Source organism: Zootoca vivipara, chromosome 2 (assembly GCF_963506605.1).
Source record: "Zootoca vivipara chromosome 2, rZooViv1.1, whole genome shotgun sequence".
Lineage (NCBI taxonomy): Eukaryota > Metazoa > Chordata > Lepidosauria > Squamata > Lacertidae > Zootoca > Zootoca vivipara.
In genome coordinates, this window is record NC_083277.1 from 106,029,076 (window position 1) to 106,044,500 (window position 15,425).

Below are 15,425 nucleotides of genomic sequence, written 5' to 3' on the forward strand. Positions count from 1 at the left end.
AATCTTTGATATTCTGAAATGTTTGAAAATACACAAGAAACTATTTGTTGGGGAAATATTGTGAACAATGCCTGAAATCTCTTTACTTTTATGATAAATGCTTCACTCGCAAAATAAAGTACCAAATTAGACTCCATATGGAATTATCCTGAACACTATAAATCACTGTGTATACATTTGCTAAGAAGGTGCAGTCAATAAAAGATTCCCAGAGCATCCACACAAGTGAAAGAGAATCACACACAATAAATCTCCTTGCACAATTATTGCAAATTTCAATGTAGATGTTATTCCTGTATGAATCCTGTTGCATTTGAAGCAGCCTTAAGAGGAAACCTATCATACTTCCCCTTGCCAAGTACAGGTGAGAATCACAGGTACCTCAAAATGCCATCTAGTCCAAATCTCCTGCTGATACACCCCTGATGATAGTAGCCTGTTTTTAATTCATTTTTTTTAATACTGCCCTTCTTCCATGGAGTTCAGGTTATAAAGCTGATTCCCCTCCCTCTGGTAACATAGGGATAGAGAGGGTAGGATAGAGAGATAGGAGGGCAGGGGGCGGAGAAAAAATATCTTGAGTCAAATGCATTGAATGTATTATTTACAATACCTGCATGTTTCTGCAACATTTATTTTCTATACTGCTAAAAGATACGTATTTTTGTGTGTGTGCAATTATTTTCTAGATTTTTTTGTAACTTTTAGAAGAGACACATACAACATACAAACCTTAAAAATCCTGGCACAGTATTCAAAGGATTTGGGGTTGCTGACATCATACACTAGGCACACAGCATCACACATGATTTCAGACTCACATAGGAAGTCAGATTCACAAATATTATGCAACTAAGGGGTGGAGGAAAAAAAGAGATAAAAAATTATGAAATATACTTTGCAAGCATGAAGCATATTTCTTTGCTTTCACATTCAGGTCCCCCCCATTTTTTTCCCTTTTAAATGTATCCAAATGCAACTAACATTGATGTAGACAGCATCTACTTATCTCTATATTGGCCACTCTTTACTAGGAGAGGAAGATTTCTTGGAACAAATGTGCCCGTGTGCCTATATGTGTGTATTTTAAATGCAGTCAGTGATCTTTTCCTATGAATTCAACAGGACTTACATACATACATACATGCTGCATAAAGAAGCCACAAATCAAGAGTCACCGTTGCAAAGGACGTATGGGATACGTCTGCACACATCACTATTCTGAATACTGTGTAAGATGCAGACTTGCTGGCATATAACTTACACATGCCTGTCAGCGTCCGCCTGTACTTACACATCCTGGTAGATCAAAAGTCATGTGCCATGCATTTCATTGTCCCCAAACCACTTTAAATGTAGCATATCATTGTTTAACCATTTCTTCATAGCCTATCCAATCCTAAGGCAGCAGGCAAATGCTTAAGCAGTTAAGGGTTAGGTGGCAGAAAGGAACTGTGTGTGTACTTGATAGCCCTTAAGGCTGCTGCATAAAGGAAGGCATGTGGCAATGGAAAGACAGCTGCAGTGCTAAATAAGCAGGGACAGTGAATGCACAATATGGCCCAGCCTTCCTACATCTGTGCCTGAAGATTTCACCACCATAAATCAGCTTAGCATAATATAGAATTTAGGGTTGCCATATTTCAAAAAGTGAAAATCCCGACACAAAAGGTGTTTTTTTAATAGGAAATTTGCCCCCAAACCAACACTTCTGACACTGCCATACGCCCGGGCTTCTGGAAATTCCGGACTATGGCAGCCCTATTATAGATACAATTTCACCTGTGAAATACTGTATTACAAATCAAAGCCCAAACCGGACAAAGCCAAAAACCAGTGCATGAAAAACAAGTCTCATGAAAGAAAGCAGTTTCAGCTTTCAATTTCTAAATAGCAAGATGTTTCACAATTGATGCATTTGTATGGTGTCAGAAGTAAACACTCCCCTTTTTTTTGTATACTACATGGATTGCAAAACTTTTATACAATTCCACTGATACTCTGAAAAGAGACATAAAAGAATAATGCTTCATATTCATTTATCAATATAATGACATAGTCTTACCAGTAAGTATTTTTCTTGTCCATACACATAGACTGTATTGATTGCATAATAAGATTTGTGCTCTGGACGTATATGCTTCTTTCTCTGAAAGCACAAAAGAATTCCATTATTTTAAAAGCAAATGCTTCTCTCATTTAAGCTTAATCAATTCTCTAATTAAGCTTGATTAATTCTCTAATTTAAGCTTAATCAGAACAGAACAAATCCTATATTGCCGAACGATAAATCAGGAGTCTCTCAGCAGGAAACTGTTTTAAAAAATGAGTACAATCTCATTTTGTGCGCAATTAACTTGTGCAATTTCAACCTTACGTGGCTGAAAGCCGGCCAGTTGAAATCCCGCAAATCAACTGCATGCAAGGCAGAGAGTTTAAATGCTCTTTTTGCGCTGCATTTTCCTGGTGTGGAAAGAGCTTTTAAGCTCTCAGACCTGCTTGTCGGGCTCTGGGATTCTCTCAGAAGATATTGCTGAAACTCTGCCAAACACATACTGCAGCAGCAGCAGCTCTGCAGTGCTCCTTCTCTGGTCCAGATGGAGTACTCTAGAGCAGGCATCCCCAAACTTTGGCCCTCCAGATGTTTTGGACTACAATTCCCATCTTCCCCGACCAGTGGTCCTGTTAGCTAGGGATCATGGGAGTTGTAGGCCAAAACATCTGGAGGCCCGCAGTTTGGGGGTGCCTGTTCTAGAGAAAATATGTCACTTTCTCTCTTGGCCATATTCCAAACCCAGAGAATAAGTGCTGTGGAATACCGTAGACCAGGCATCCCCAAACTTCGGCCCTCCAGATGTTTTGGACTACAATTCCCATCTTCCCCGACCACTGGTCCTGTTAGCTATGGATCATGGGAGCTGTAGGCCAAAACATCTGGAGGGCCGCAGTTTGGGGGTGCCCGTTCTAGAGAAAAATCTGTCACTTTCTCTCTTGGCCATATTCCAAACCCAGAGAATAAGTGCTGTGGAATACTGTAGACACTGTAGACCAGGCATTCCCAAACTTCGGCCCTCCAGATGTTTTGGACTACAATTCCCATCTTCCCCGACCACTAGTCCTGTTAGCTAGGAATCATGGGAGTTGTAGGCTAAAACATCTGGAGGGCCGCAGTTTGGGGGTGTCTGCCGTAGACACTTCTTCTAGCCTTTGAGAAGCAGCCTCAATACTAACCAGATCTCCATCACCTCAGAAAGAGGGAGCAAACAAACGGGGCGAATGAAAGAGAAGCAGCAAAAGAAGAGATAGATTGGGAAAAGATTTTAGGAGTATGTTTGCAAGGCAGCAGTTACTGCCTAACCACAATACTGTTTTAGTGTCACCTGTTTATAAATAACAGAAGAATTCTTACCATTAGGTTTCTTCCAAGCAGTGCCTGGAGGACTCCACTTTTTCCAGAGCCTTTCAACCCAATTAGATTGCACCTGAACACATTCCTCTGAGTCTGTTTTTTCTGCAGGTCAATCTTTTTATCTCTAGTTACTTTAAAAAAAGGGGGGGAGAAAATTTCACACAAATGTACATACTGTATTACAGACACAGGAATACTATGGTTTGTAACAATGTGGCACAACCATAAAAGAACCAAGAGTTTGGGATCCAGAGAACTTAGCTAACTGGATGCTCCATGGAAATCTGCAGGATGGGGGAGGTCAAGAACAGTGCAAGAAATGGCCTGAAAGCGAGATGAGCGCCGCAACCCCACAGTCTCCTTTGACTGGACTTAACCGTCCAGGGGTCCTTTAGCTTTACCTTTACCTATATTGTTACAGAGTTGGCAGCCAACTGGATTATAACCAAATATTTCCTAGGTAACCATCTTAAGAAGAGATTAAATTAAATTCTTCAGAACTTCCCAGCTAGCTTCCCGGAGCCTGCTGTCCTTGCGCTTTAAAGTGACAGTGGAAACACTTGTCCAAATACTTGTACCATAAAAATACAACCAATCATTTATTATGTGGGCACAGACCCATAAATACCCTACAGGTACCTTGGATGGGTCTAGCTAGCAACAGGGGAGAAGAATGGATGGTGATCCTCGCATGGGACAGTTGCTTTTTCCTTCATTGCAAGGGTTGGACTACATGATCCTCAGGGTCCCTTCCAACTCTGCAGTTCTATGATTAGCTAGTTGATATGCAAAATTCAATACCCAGTTCACTACCTCTTTGCTCACTGCTCACTTTTAACACGGTCACAATGTTGCCATCATGGCAGAAATATCCCTTAAAGGCAAGTGGCCAGCTTAGGCTCTAGACCTGACAACACTTTGCCCCTCTTGGCTCACTAGCCCAGTGTTTCCCAACCTTGTGCCTCCAGCTGTTTTTGGACTACAACTCCCATCATCCCTAGCTAGCAAGACCAGTGGTCAGGAATGATGGGAATTGTAGTCCGAAAACAGCTGGAGGCACAAGGTTGGGAAACACTGCACTAGCCAACCATCCAACATTTTTTGTGCAGAACCATCTATTCCATGGGTAGGCAAACTAATGTCTGGGGGCTGGATCCGGCCCAATCGCCTTCTCAATCCGGCCCGCGGACGGTCCGGGAATCAGTGTGTTTTTACATGAGTAGAATGTGCCCTTTCATTTAAAATACATCTCTGGGTTATTTGTGGGGCATAGGAATTCCTTCATATATATTTTTCATATATAGTCCAGCCCCCCCCCCAAGGTCTGAGGGACTGTGGACCGGCCCCCTGCTGAAAAAGTTTGCTGACCCCTGGTCTATGCCAATGACTCTTTCCTCTAGCCCAGACTGCACTTGACAGAGGGGTTCATGGGTGGTGCTGAACTAAGTCTACTGAAGAACAAATTGGGGGGGGGGACTTTGATGCAGCATTACTGGCACCATTATTTACCCAACACTCCAGACATGGCAGCCAATGAAGTGGGTTTGGTGGGATGGGGAGAAGATGGATGGGAAAAAAATTATATGTTTTTTGAACTACACATTATTGGACAGGTAGATGCCTCCCCCCTCCTTTTGTGTCATGCACATCATTTCACGGCTTGCCACTCTGTCCTTTGATGTTGCACATCCTCAACTGAAAGGGAAAAGGCAGCTAAGCAGTGAAAAATTTTGTTTTCTAAAATCCTTCCAAAATACAGTGCAGCACTGTAGGCTGTTACCTGTAATTGCTGATGCCTGGGATTCCTGTTCAGTCAATATTGAATATCCTAAGTAGCCCAAATATTCCAGGCAGCGCTGTACATCCAAATATGTAGTTAATCTGACGGAGAGAACAAAAAAGGTAATTTTCTAAATTGTCTAAATTCCTCTGAGCCTAGATTTCCATGATAAGGCACTTAAGATTGGTATGTAAAGGTGAAATAAGCCTATACATTTACAAAGACTTGTAAGGAAACCAACATAATTGACAAATTTATGGTTTTGCATGCAGGCAAGCAGTTGTCAAAAAACAGGGAATGGAAAGGAAGGATAGGATAGAGAAAGGCATTCATTTTGTCTGCAGAAAGCAAGGCTATCCCATTCCACTTCTAGTCACATTAGGTATCCTGGTGAATCTGCCTGCTGCAGGAGGTTTTATCAAGCAAACTCAGAAGGCATTTTCTGGGAGACCTGCTAGCTTTCAGCTATGGCTGAATCAACTGGCAAAACTTCTCATGGACTGCAGATTTAGAGCTGCATGCTCCCCCCTCCACCAAAAAGCTCCCTACAAATAGAAAAATAACATGTTGGGCTAGACTGAAATCCTACTCCTTTCTTTCAAATGTGCTTGTTGTCAGTGTACAGTAGTACCTTGGTTCTCAAATGCCTTGGTACTCAAAGAACCTGGAACCCAAACACTGCGAACCTGGAAGTAAGTGTTCCGGTTTACGAATATTTTTCGGAAGTCGAACGTGCTCCGTTTTGAGTGCCACTTCTGTTTTGAGTGTTACGCTGAGGTCTGTCTGTCTTTGCTATTTATTTTGCATTTTTGCGTCTCTTTTTGTTTTGTTTTTGTGACTGTGTGGAACCCAGTTCAGCTACTGATTGATTGATTGATTGTGTGACTGCAGTCCATTGTTTATTACTTTCATTTTATGGATCAGTGGTCTCGTTACATAGTAAAATTCATGTTAAATTGCTGTTTTGGGGATTGTTTTTAAAAGTCTGGAATGGATTAATCCGTTTTGCATTCCTTTCTATGGGAAAGCGTGCCTTGGTTTTGGAACGCTGTGGTTTTGGAACGGACTTCTGGGACGGATTAAGTTTGAGAACCAAGATACCACTGTATAGGGTTGTTGTTTTTAAGGAGGTAGGGGAACCTTCAGTCACCTGAGACTGCTACCTGCAGCAGGAAGCAGGAAAAACATTACCAGCCACTTCTGTTGATTGTACAAATTAGCTTTGACGCTTTCTAACTCAGAATGGACTTTGTCAAATCACTTTGTGACCTTAAAGCTGAACTGGTTGGATTGATCATGAGGAGTCATTCCTTGCCCACCCCTCAAACTCTGGCAGCCCTTTCAAAAAGCAAAATAAATACGGGAATTTCAGAGTTTTAAGTGTTGCACTTACGTCCACTGAGAGAGAAATCCCTGATATGTTATCCATCCCCTTTCGTTTGTACAAACGGTGCTGTTGACATCTGGTCCCCATGGCATATAAGGGAAAATTTTGAACAAATCTTTGAGTTCATCAGGAGACAAAGCACAATCTCGGTCCTGAAAACAGATTTAGGAAATTTATTTATATTTATTCATTATTTACAAAGATGTGTTATATTTAAGAAACAAATATGGGCTTGCAAGAAATGTACAGAACAGAAGCGAATGGTAATCACAAAAAGCAGAAAATAATTAACGAAGCCAGTCAAATAACTTCCCATAATGCCCTTGCTTTTCCATTAATTCTTTAAGCCTCATCTCTATTGGCTTAGATCATGAACCTCTTGGACAGGGAAACATGTTATGTAACACAGTCACTTGACCTGTGAGCCCTTGAAATAAACACTTTTGACTTATTGCCTAGGGTAAAGGAGATTTCTATGGGCCTCAGAGTGTTCTCCCCACTGCCCACCCAACCCAATACTTTCACAGTACAGACAATGCTGGAAAGATGGAAAGAATTAAAAGCTTACCAAATCATGCTTATCAAAAATGCTTTGGAGGAACAAATACGCATGGTGATTCAACTCTGTTGTGCAGTCCGTAGGTATTTTTAATCTGGTTAGAGAGCAAGAAACATATTTTTTTTTTAAATTACAAAGGTGTCTGCGAGATGTTCACAAGCAGGCAGGGCAGGAGGGAAACAATATGAATGTAGCTCTATCCGACATATGCATACACACATAAGATATTTAAGTACGAAGATGCTGCATTGGATTAAGGAACCTACTTTTCAAATGTATAATAATTATTTGCATTTAGGCTTCTTCTTTTTTTAAAAAAAACCAAACAAACCACTGATACCTACAAAGGAAATAAATACTCTGGTGTCAGCTCGAGGTCATCATCATATCCAAAACGCCGCAATACTGTCCAGGTTGTTTCATGTCTCCCTCGCTGAATAAATAGTGTGTGTAGAAAAAGGAAACCTGGAAAAAAAGCAAGTTCTTAAATTACTAATCTTGGCCACATAGCAATGACAGGTGTTGGGATTTTTAGATGTTAACAGAGGGTGAGAGCAAACTCACTCATTTGGAGTGAGCAAATAATCGTAAGAGGAAAATCTCCTACCCCCCCAAAAAAAATGTTACCCAAGAATCTCCTGTAAAAACTGTTGCGTTAAGCTTGCAGTTTTCCAAGTCGCAGCTGTAGTGACAGCACACTGAAAACTGCCTCCACCTCCAAGAAAATAGTAATTGTGATTCCTCCAGCTCACCTCTTGGTGGCAGGTAATATAGTGAATTGGGGGGAGGGGCGGTAAATTAAAGAAAGTGCTCTATGTACTTTTGCTTGCATGTTTATCTCGACCTTGAAAATATCCAGACAGGCAGAGAAAGGCACAGATGGAGCTAATTTAAGACGCTGCCATTTTGGCGAGACAGGTTTTGTGGACAAACCCATTTATCTACAACTCAATGTATCCATAACATAATCGGTACTACACTTTGGTGTATTAACACTTAAAAACATGCAGTTGTGTGTGGCTTCAAAAATAGCAAGAGGTTAAGTAATGCATTCCTGTCATTTTCTTTTGAGTCATCTTCAGGCTCCATCCCATCTTCGTATTTTAAGAAAGAAACAAATAGTATTTACCCTTTAATGTTAATCCATTATCTGCAACGCCATCGCTTAGATTTTTCCGGACTACATTTTTTACGTCTTCCAGTGCTTGAGGTGCCAATGGTGTGTTAAAACAAATTCGCTAAAAAGAAGAAGGAATATTAGAACTATTTCAAACCAAGGCTTGGTAATATAGACTCAATGGCCTGGAACATTTCACTACAGCCCATGATCTCATGTTAGAACCCCAACTTTCATACCAAGAAGCAAGCTAACAGATCACACAGTAGCAGGAGGTGTTTGAATGCATAGAGCCAACAATGGCTACAGGCTCAGAAACAAGATCACGGTTTCTAAGCCAGTCTTGTAGTTAAGCAGCGGCTTGGGGGCAAATAAAATTTCATTCGATGATCACATGATCTATATCTATATTTATATTTATAATTTAATTACTGCCCTATGCCCGCAGGTCTCAGAGCAATTCACAAGATAAAACAGCTTATTGGGTTGGATCCAGACTCCATTCCTGAAGGCAGTTCTGTTCAAGGGATGCTCCGGCTGGCAGAGGGAAAAGACTTGCCAGTTCACCATCCCACCAGCATGGCCTCCCACACAGTTCCAGGGGGTCCCCCAATCCTCCAGGGTGGTGTGGGTGGGGTTGCAGGGTTAGAGAGGATCAGTAAAAAAAAATCTCTTCTCCCTTCCCCTGCTGCTGGCGTTCCTCGGATAGATCATAAACCGTAATGTGCATGAGCTCAGAGTTCTGTGTGTGAACAGATTCTGCCCCACGGCGCTCTGTTGCTGGTGCACACCTATGTATTGTTCCTCTCTCTCTCTCAATCTCTCTCTGTCTCCCAGCAGAAAGCACTCAAATTAGGCACACCCAGAGCACTGCTATTTTCTCCCTGCCTCTCCTTAGGAGGGAAGCACAAACGTACACAATACTGAGGGCAGGCAAAGCTTGTCATTTTCATGCAGAGGCAATAGAAGCAAAGCCAGAGTGTGTAGTTCTGTTTCTGGAGACACAGAAATCCTGAGGCGCTGAATGGCTGCCCCCATTTTTCTAGGTATTTATTATTTTCTAGGTATTTATTATTATTATTATTATTATTATTATTATTATTATTATTATTATTTCTACCCCACCCATCTGCCATCTGGCTAGGTTTCCCCAGCCACTCTGGGTGGCTCCCAATAGAATATTAAAAACACGATAAAACATATTTGAAGGTGGGGTACAGTATCTGAGGGGGGGGGAAGGCTGTAAGTTTGATAGCAGTAGTACTGGGAAAGGGGGTGATTAACATTTTCCAGATGGGCCATTTTTATGGTCTTGCAGTCGTTTTCTTCCAGAGGTGGAAAGCAGAGATCTCATAGGTGGGAAAGCAGATGGAGAGAAATCTCCCTTTGATGCTACTTTTTGTTTTTGCCGGATAGGTTCCTACTCAATCACAGGTATACAAAACCCCTAGATTCTGCATTTCCTCATTTCCTCCATATGGGCAGTTGGGGAAACAAGAACGACGCTGAAAGAACCCAAAAGTTCCTATTCCAGACACCCAAGATGCGACTCTACATTTTCCACATCTACTGCTTTTCTCCCGATCTGGATGCTGCTAAACCATCCCCTCACACAGGCTGAAATTTTTGCTGGAGAGGCGGGCTTAGGAAATGGAAGAGTGACACCTCTCCTCGGACGGGATCCCAAGTGCTGCAGGCTTTTCCTCTTGCTTGTCCTCCCGCAGACCTGCTCTGCCTCCTGACAAAAGGAGCAGCACCTCGTGAAGCATAAAGGACTGGATCCAGACAAGAGGCATTCTGCCTCCTGTGAGGGTGGAAAGGAATGCATTAAAATTACACCACTGGATCTGGCTGGCTTGCTTTCCTTAGGAAGGAGGTAATAGCCACAGATAAAACGCAGCAGGTGACAGAAGGAGAAGAGAGGTACCTGAAAGAAGTTGAGTTCTGCATCATTAAGGGTGCCATCGTTATCCTGATCGGAAATCCTGAAGATCCGAGTTAGTGCTTTTATACAGGCAGGCTTCATCTACAGATCAAGGAAAAAAGCGAGAAGTGGGTTTCTTTTTATTCTGGCAAGCCGACCATTTTTTTTAAATTCAATAGGAAACCCCTAAACCCTGTTTTTTAAAAAAATGGAACAGAATTCTAACAAAACTCTGCACACCCGATTTCTTTTCTGTTTGCGTATGCTAGGAAAAGGAAAAGAGGGGAGCTGGGACAGAGAGCAGTACAAGAGACGGGCAGTATTCCCCCCCCCCAAGACTTTATTTTAAACCCAAACATTTGATATCTTAATGCAGACTTGTAAAGTGGTGGAACTGCCATTCTGTTTTGCTGTGGGTCTTTTGCAGCACATCTTTAGGATGGGGAAAGCTACTAATTAATCTTCAGGAATGGGCAAATAAATATAAATAGTCAAGCATTTCCCCCCCCCCCTCTCTCTGTAAATGAACGTTTTGCCTGTAACAGGCTTGGACTGAGAAACATGCTGAAGAACACAAGGACTGATCATTATCCATCCCTTTCGTCTAAGTTCTTCATCAACACAAGAACAAAGATCAGTAGGAGCTTCCATGATGGCAGTGTTAAGCCTTGTTAGGATTAAAACAGATTAAGCTTTATAATTGAAGAGCTTAATTCCAAAAGGGACTTCAGTCAATTTTGACCAACATTCAATTTGGAAGAAAATTATTTCTGACTAGGGCCTTTTTGAATGCAAACACGATTTTCGAGGCTTGCTAACGCAGTGACTTAGGCCCAAAATTTATACAAGGCCCCCCCCCATATTGGTAAGACTCACAGCAACATTTACAGGCCAAAATTGGATATATATTTTTGGTCAAAGTTGACCTAAGCCCCATTTGGAATCTTCAATTTTAAACTTATTTCTACATTTGTATTCTGCCCTTAGATTTGTGACATACTGGTGCACCTGAATATTGAGAATGAAAGCTGCTGAATGTCTTAGTCAGGGATTCAGATATCCTGAAAAATAATACCCAGAAGATATGGATATTTGTATTCACTGCTGTTGTATTATTACCATCCATTACTGTACTGTCATTTCATCAGACCTAGTTCTTCAGAAAACCAAGAAGCCAGACAAGCTCTATCAAGGGGAAGAAGGCATTTAAGGACAGTTGTGTTGGTCACCTAGAGTCCTAGACAGGCTTTCCTCCATATCAGGGATCGAACACGATTTCAAATGGGACCAGCCCCAGCAGTATGTAACTCTCCAAGAGCCATCAGGAAAACAGCTGGATGCACAAGTCTCTGAGGGCAGGCCGTTCTAGCCAATCTACCACAGACTGAGTGCCTATCTAAAAACCTATGAAGTTGTGGCTCTGTACTCCACCCTCAGATTACCTTCATCCTGCCCAAAACACACACACACACACACCCAGAGAAAGCACAACCTACCATGATATGGAGGAGTGGGATGAGGGGCTCAAAATGGCTGCTGAAACCTCCCAGGACTATCAATCTGGGGCACTCTTGAGTTCAAGAGGGGAGAATGTTGGGCAGAAATATGGGCAGTAGAACAAAAATCTCTAAAACTGGGAGAGTAGCTGTCACAGCAACCTGGATCTCCCTTGGATTGGGAGAACAACCAGAAGCCGCAAGAGATTTAATGGTTATAATAAATAATAATAATAATAATAATAATAATAATAATAATAATAATAATAATATATTATTTATACCCCACCCATCTGGGCAGCTTCCAACAAAATATTAAAATACAGAAATCCAGCAAACATTAAAAGCTTCCCTAAACAGGGCTGCCTTGAGATGCCTTCTAAAGGTCTGGTAATTGTTGTTCTCTTTGACCTCTGGTGGGAGGGCATTCCACAGGGTGGGTGCCACAACCGAGAAGGCCCTCTGCCTGGTTCCCTGTAACTTGGCTTCTCGTAGCGAGGGAACCGCCAGAAGGCCCTCGGCGCTGAACCTCAGTGTCTGGGCAGAACGATGGGGGTGGAGACGCTCCTTCAGGTATACTGGACCAAGGCCGTTTAGGGCTTTAAAGTTCAGCACCAACTGAATTGTGCTCGGAAATGTACTGGGAGCCAATGTAGATCTTTCAGGACCGGTGTTATGTGGTCTCGGCGGCCACTCCCAGTCACCAGTCTAGCTGCCGCATTCTGGATTAGTTGTAGTTTCCGGGTCACCTTCAAAGGTAGCCCCACATAGAGCGCATTGCAGTTGTCCAAGCGAGAGATAACTAGAGCATGCACCACTTTGGCGAGACAGTCCGCGGGCAGGTAGGGTCTCAGCCTGCATACCAGATGGAGCTGATAAACAGCTGCCCTGGACACAGAATTGACCTGTGCCTCCATGGACAGCTGAGAGTCCAAAATGACTCCCAGGCTGTGCACCTGGTCCTTCAGGGGCACAGTTACCCCATTCAGGACCAGGGAGTCCCCCACACCTGCCCGCCTCCTGTCCCCCACAAACAGTACTTGTCTTATCAGGATTCAATCTCAATCTGTTAGCCGCCATGCATCCTCCAACCGCCTCCAGACACTCACACAGGACCTTCACCGCCTTCACTGGTTCTGATTTAAAAGAGAGGCAGAGCTAGGTATCATCCGCATACTGATGAACACCCAGCCCAAACCCCCTGATGATCTCTCCCAGTGGCTGCATGTAGATGTTAAAAAGCATGTTAAAAGATGTTTAAAAGTTTCTTCTCTTATGATGCCCTCTCCAATTCCCATTGCTCTATCTCCTCTGACAATTCTTCCTGGAATACCTCAACTCAGGCTACCCCAATATCAAATTCACATTAAACGACTATCAACCCCAAAACAAAAGCAGAAGATAGCAAAGATTTGGGAACTCCAACAGGTGCATCTTTTAGCTTTACAAGACATGCACTCTGAATACCAAAGCGCCCTTTTTGGAGACAGAAAGGACTGTGCTGGTGCATAAACGTTAGGGTATATTACCCGTAATGCTGATTTTATAACACTAAAGCAGCAAAATACCTCTTTTTCCTCTGGACAATAGAGGGGTCCTGTAGGATGTAGAACAGCTTTCTGCGCATAATAAAATAGTTCGGATATGTTCTTCAAGTTCTTGGCTGAGCACTAGGGGGGCGGAAATGAAGTTATGAGTCTTGTCAACTTAATACAGAAGCAGGGGAAAGTCCTAGTTTGCCCAAGCAATGAATATTCTGCATTTTATTGACTCAGGTCCTGATGGGATTATTTTTTACATTTAATGGTTTTAACTGTTTTATCTTGTGTGTTCTAATGCTGCTTTCATGCTGTTAAAAGTTTGTCGACTGATCTACACCGTTTTATTTACTGATGCCTTAACCAGCTGCTATGGTTTTACTGTCAGCTTAAAATGTTAGTTTACATTGAAAAGTGGGTTGAAATAAATAACGGACTCTGTAAGAATACAGAGACACTAAACATGGCATGGCATCAAGGCAGTTTTAATTCCACGCAACATTATTTTAATGCCAGTATCACCCCAAAAGCAGCTCACATCAAAAAACAAACAAACTGAGATGCGGGCCCAGCGGTGGTGATGGCTCTGGTCTTTTGAAATGGTCCTCAAAATCTCCTGGCCCTTTCTCCCGTTTGGAAACACTTTTTTGGGGTGTGTGTGTTTGGAATCCAAGGTTGCAAAAGCAGATTTCTGCTCGTGCGACCCACTGGAGCAAATCTGGGATGTGGGCAGCTGAGAGGAATTATGTACAATGGTGGATAGGCACCATTCTAGAGAACCCTTTAATTTTGCTTTTAAGCCTCCTGGGTGCACTGCAAAGCCCAGTGCTGGTGAGGCCCCAGTCACACAGCAGTCTTAATTTCCCAGAGCGATTGATGGAAATAAACTAGAATGTGCTAAACATCATGTAAAAGTTCTGTCATGGGCCTATGCACAGGCCCTTCTATCACGGCTCATAGAAAAAAGTGACAGGACACTCAGGGAAAGGGGCGTGGCGTGGGGGAAAAGGAAGATAAGGCTCTATTTTGGCATTGTCAAATGTGAGTATAGCCCTGAGCTACACTGGGAGGACAACAATAGCAATGGATTAATTTCAAGGATGTTGCAAGAGGCCAAGAGAAACAGAAATGGGACATATTAGACTGACACATGCAGACTGAAAAGAAAAAGAGTTAGAGCTCCTCACTTGAAATCCTATGAAAAGTTAAATAATATAACAACACGAATATCAATCATAAAGAATGCAGCTGTGATTATTATAACAATTGGAACGTAACTAGAAGTTAACAAGAACACGAATTGCAGAAATATAAGAATTTGGCTATGGAGCGCGGAAAACCACTTTTAATAAAATTGTATTCTTATTAAAGTTAACAATGTAACCATTAAGCCACTGTGAATGCTGAGAAAAAGCTTTTGATTACCTCTACGCAAGTTTCTATCTCTGTATATTGGTTCATGATGGGAAGGATCGTCTCCATACTACTGTATTCAACCAGATCTGATTTGTTCCCAACTAGTATAAGAGGCAGCCTGAAAATAAGTTGAGAAAAGTTTTCGCAATCAAATATAATAGCAGTTATTTGGCACCTTATAATACTACCATCGTTATGACTGTCCACTGAACTATTATATAAGCAGGTTTGTGTTTCAATTTGGTAAAAAGGAAACAAATCTGAGTAAAACTGGGTCTTCTTCCAGAGCAAGCATTTGCAAAAATTGAAGATTCTGATTTCCCTTGGAAAAATATTTAAGACTAGCAAACCAGTTAGCCAATGAAAAATACAATGCCTGCTAAACCTAAGCCATAAAAGACTTCACTTTGAAGTTCTTTACAGCAGGTGGCCTCAAAGCCAGGAGCTCCGGTGTGTGTATCAAAAAATGAATTAAGTGCACAATAATTAAAAACAAGGCAGCCTTGAAATTTCAAGTAACCTCTGTACAAATTCATGTACTACTATACATTCACTAAAGTACCCAGTGTATTAAGCATATTCACAAAGTCTCCCCATAAAACGTACAAGCTAATTGGAAAATGTCATTTTTAAAACTTTAGGAAACTGAAAAACAGCTTCCTGAAGTGTTTGCCTAAAATGTGACCCGATTTAAGCCAAACAAAGAAAAAATGTTTAGAAGATAATTTGAGTTTATCACCAATCTTCTTCCGAAACACAATTGCAATTTCAGCTTGCAACACTATTCTTCAGATAGCGT

General features: G+C 41.9%; 1 protein-coding gene across 4 annotated transcripts in view; it reads right to left on the reverse strand.

Moving 5' to 3' along the window:
• RHOT1 (ras homolog family member T1) overlaps positions 1-15,425 on the reverse strand; it is a 48,173-nt gene that overhangs the window by 19,176 nt on the left and 13,572 nt on the right. For all 4 annotated transcript variants that reach the window (XM_035103857.2, XM_035103858.2, XM_035103860.2 and 1 more), the window contains exons 7-17: positions 14,636-14,744; positions 13,241-13,342; positions 10,180-10,278; positions 8,265-8,373; positions 7,480-7,600; positions 7,145-7,229; positions 6,583-6,728; positions 5,190-5,290; positions 3,410-3,540; positions 2,066-2,149; positions 733-852 (exon numbers count right to left, since the gene is read on the reverse strand). In XM_035103857.2, the coding sequence (XP_034959748.1) occupies positions 733-852; positions 2,066-2,149; positions 3,410-3,540; positions 5,190-5,290; positions 6,583-6,728; positions 7,145-7,229; positions 7,480-7,600; positions 8,265-8,373; positions 10,180-10,278; positions 13,241-13,342; positions 14,636-14,744 (1,207 nt within the window). The remainder of the gene's footprint in view (positions 1-732; positions 853-2,065; positions 2,150-3,409; positions 3,541-5,189; positions 5,291-6,582; positions 6,729-7,144; positions 7,230-7,479; positions 7,601-8,264; positions 8,374-10,179; positions 10,279-13,240; positions 13,343-14,635; positions 14,745-15,425) is intronic.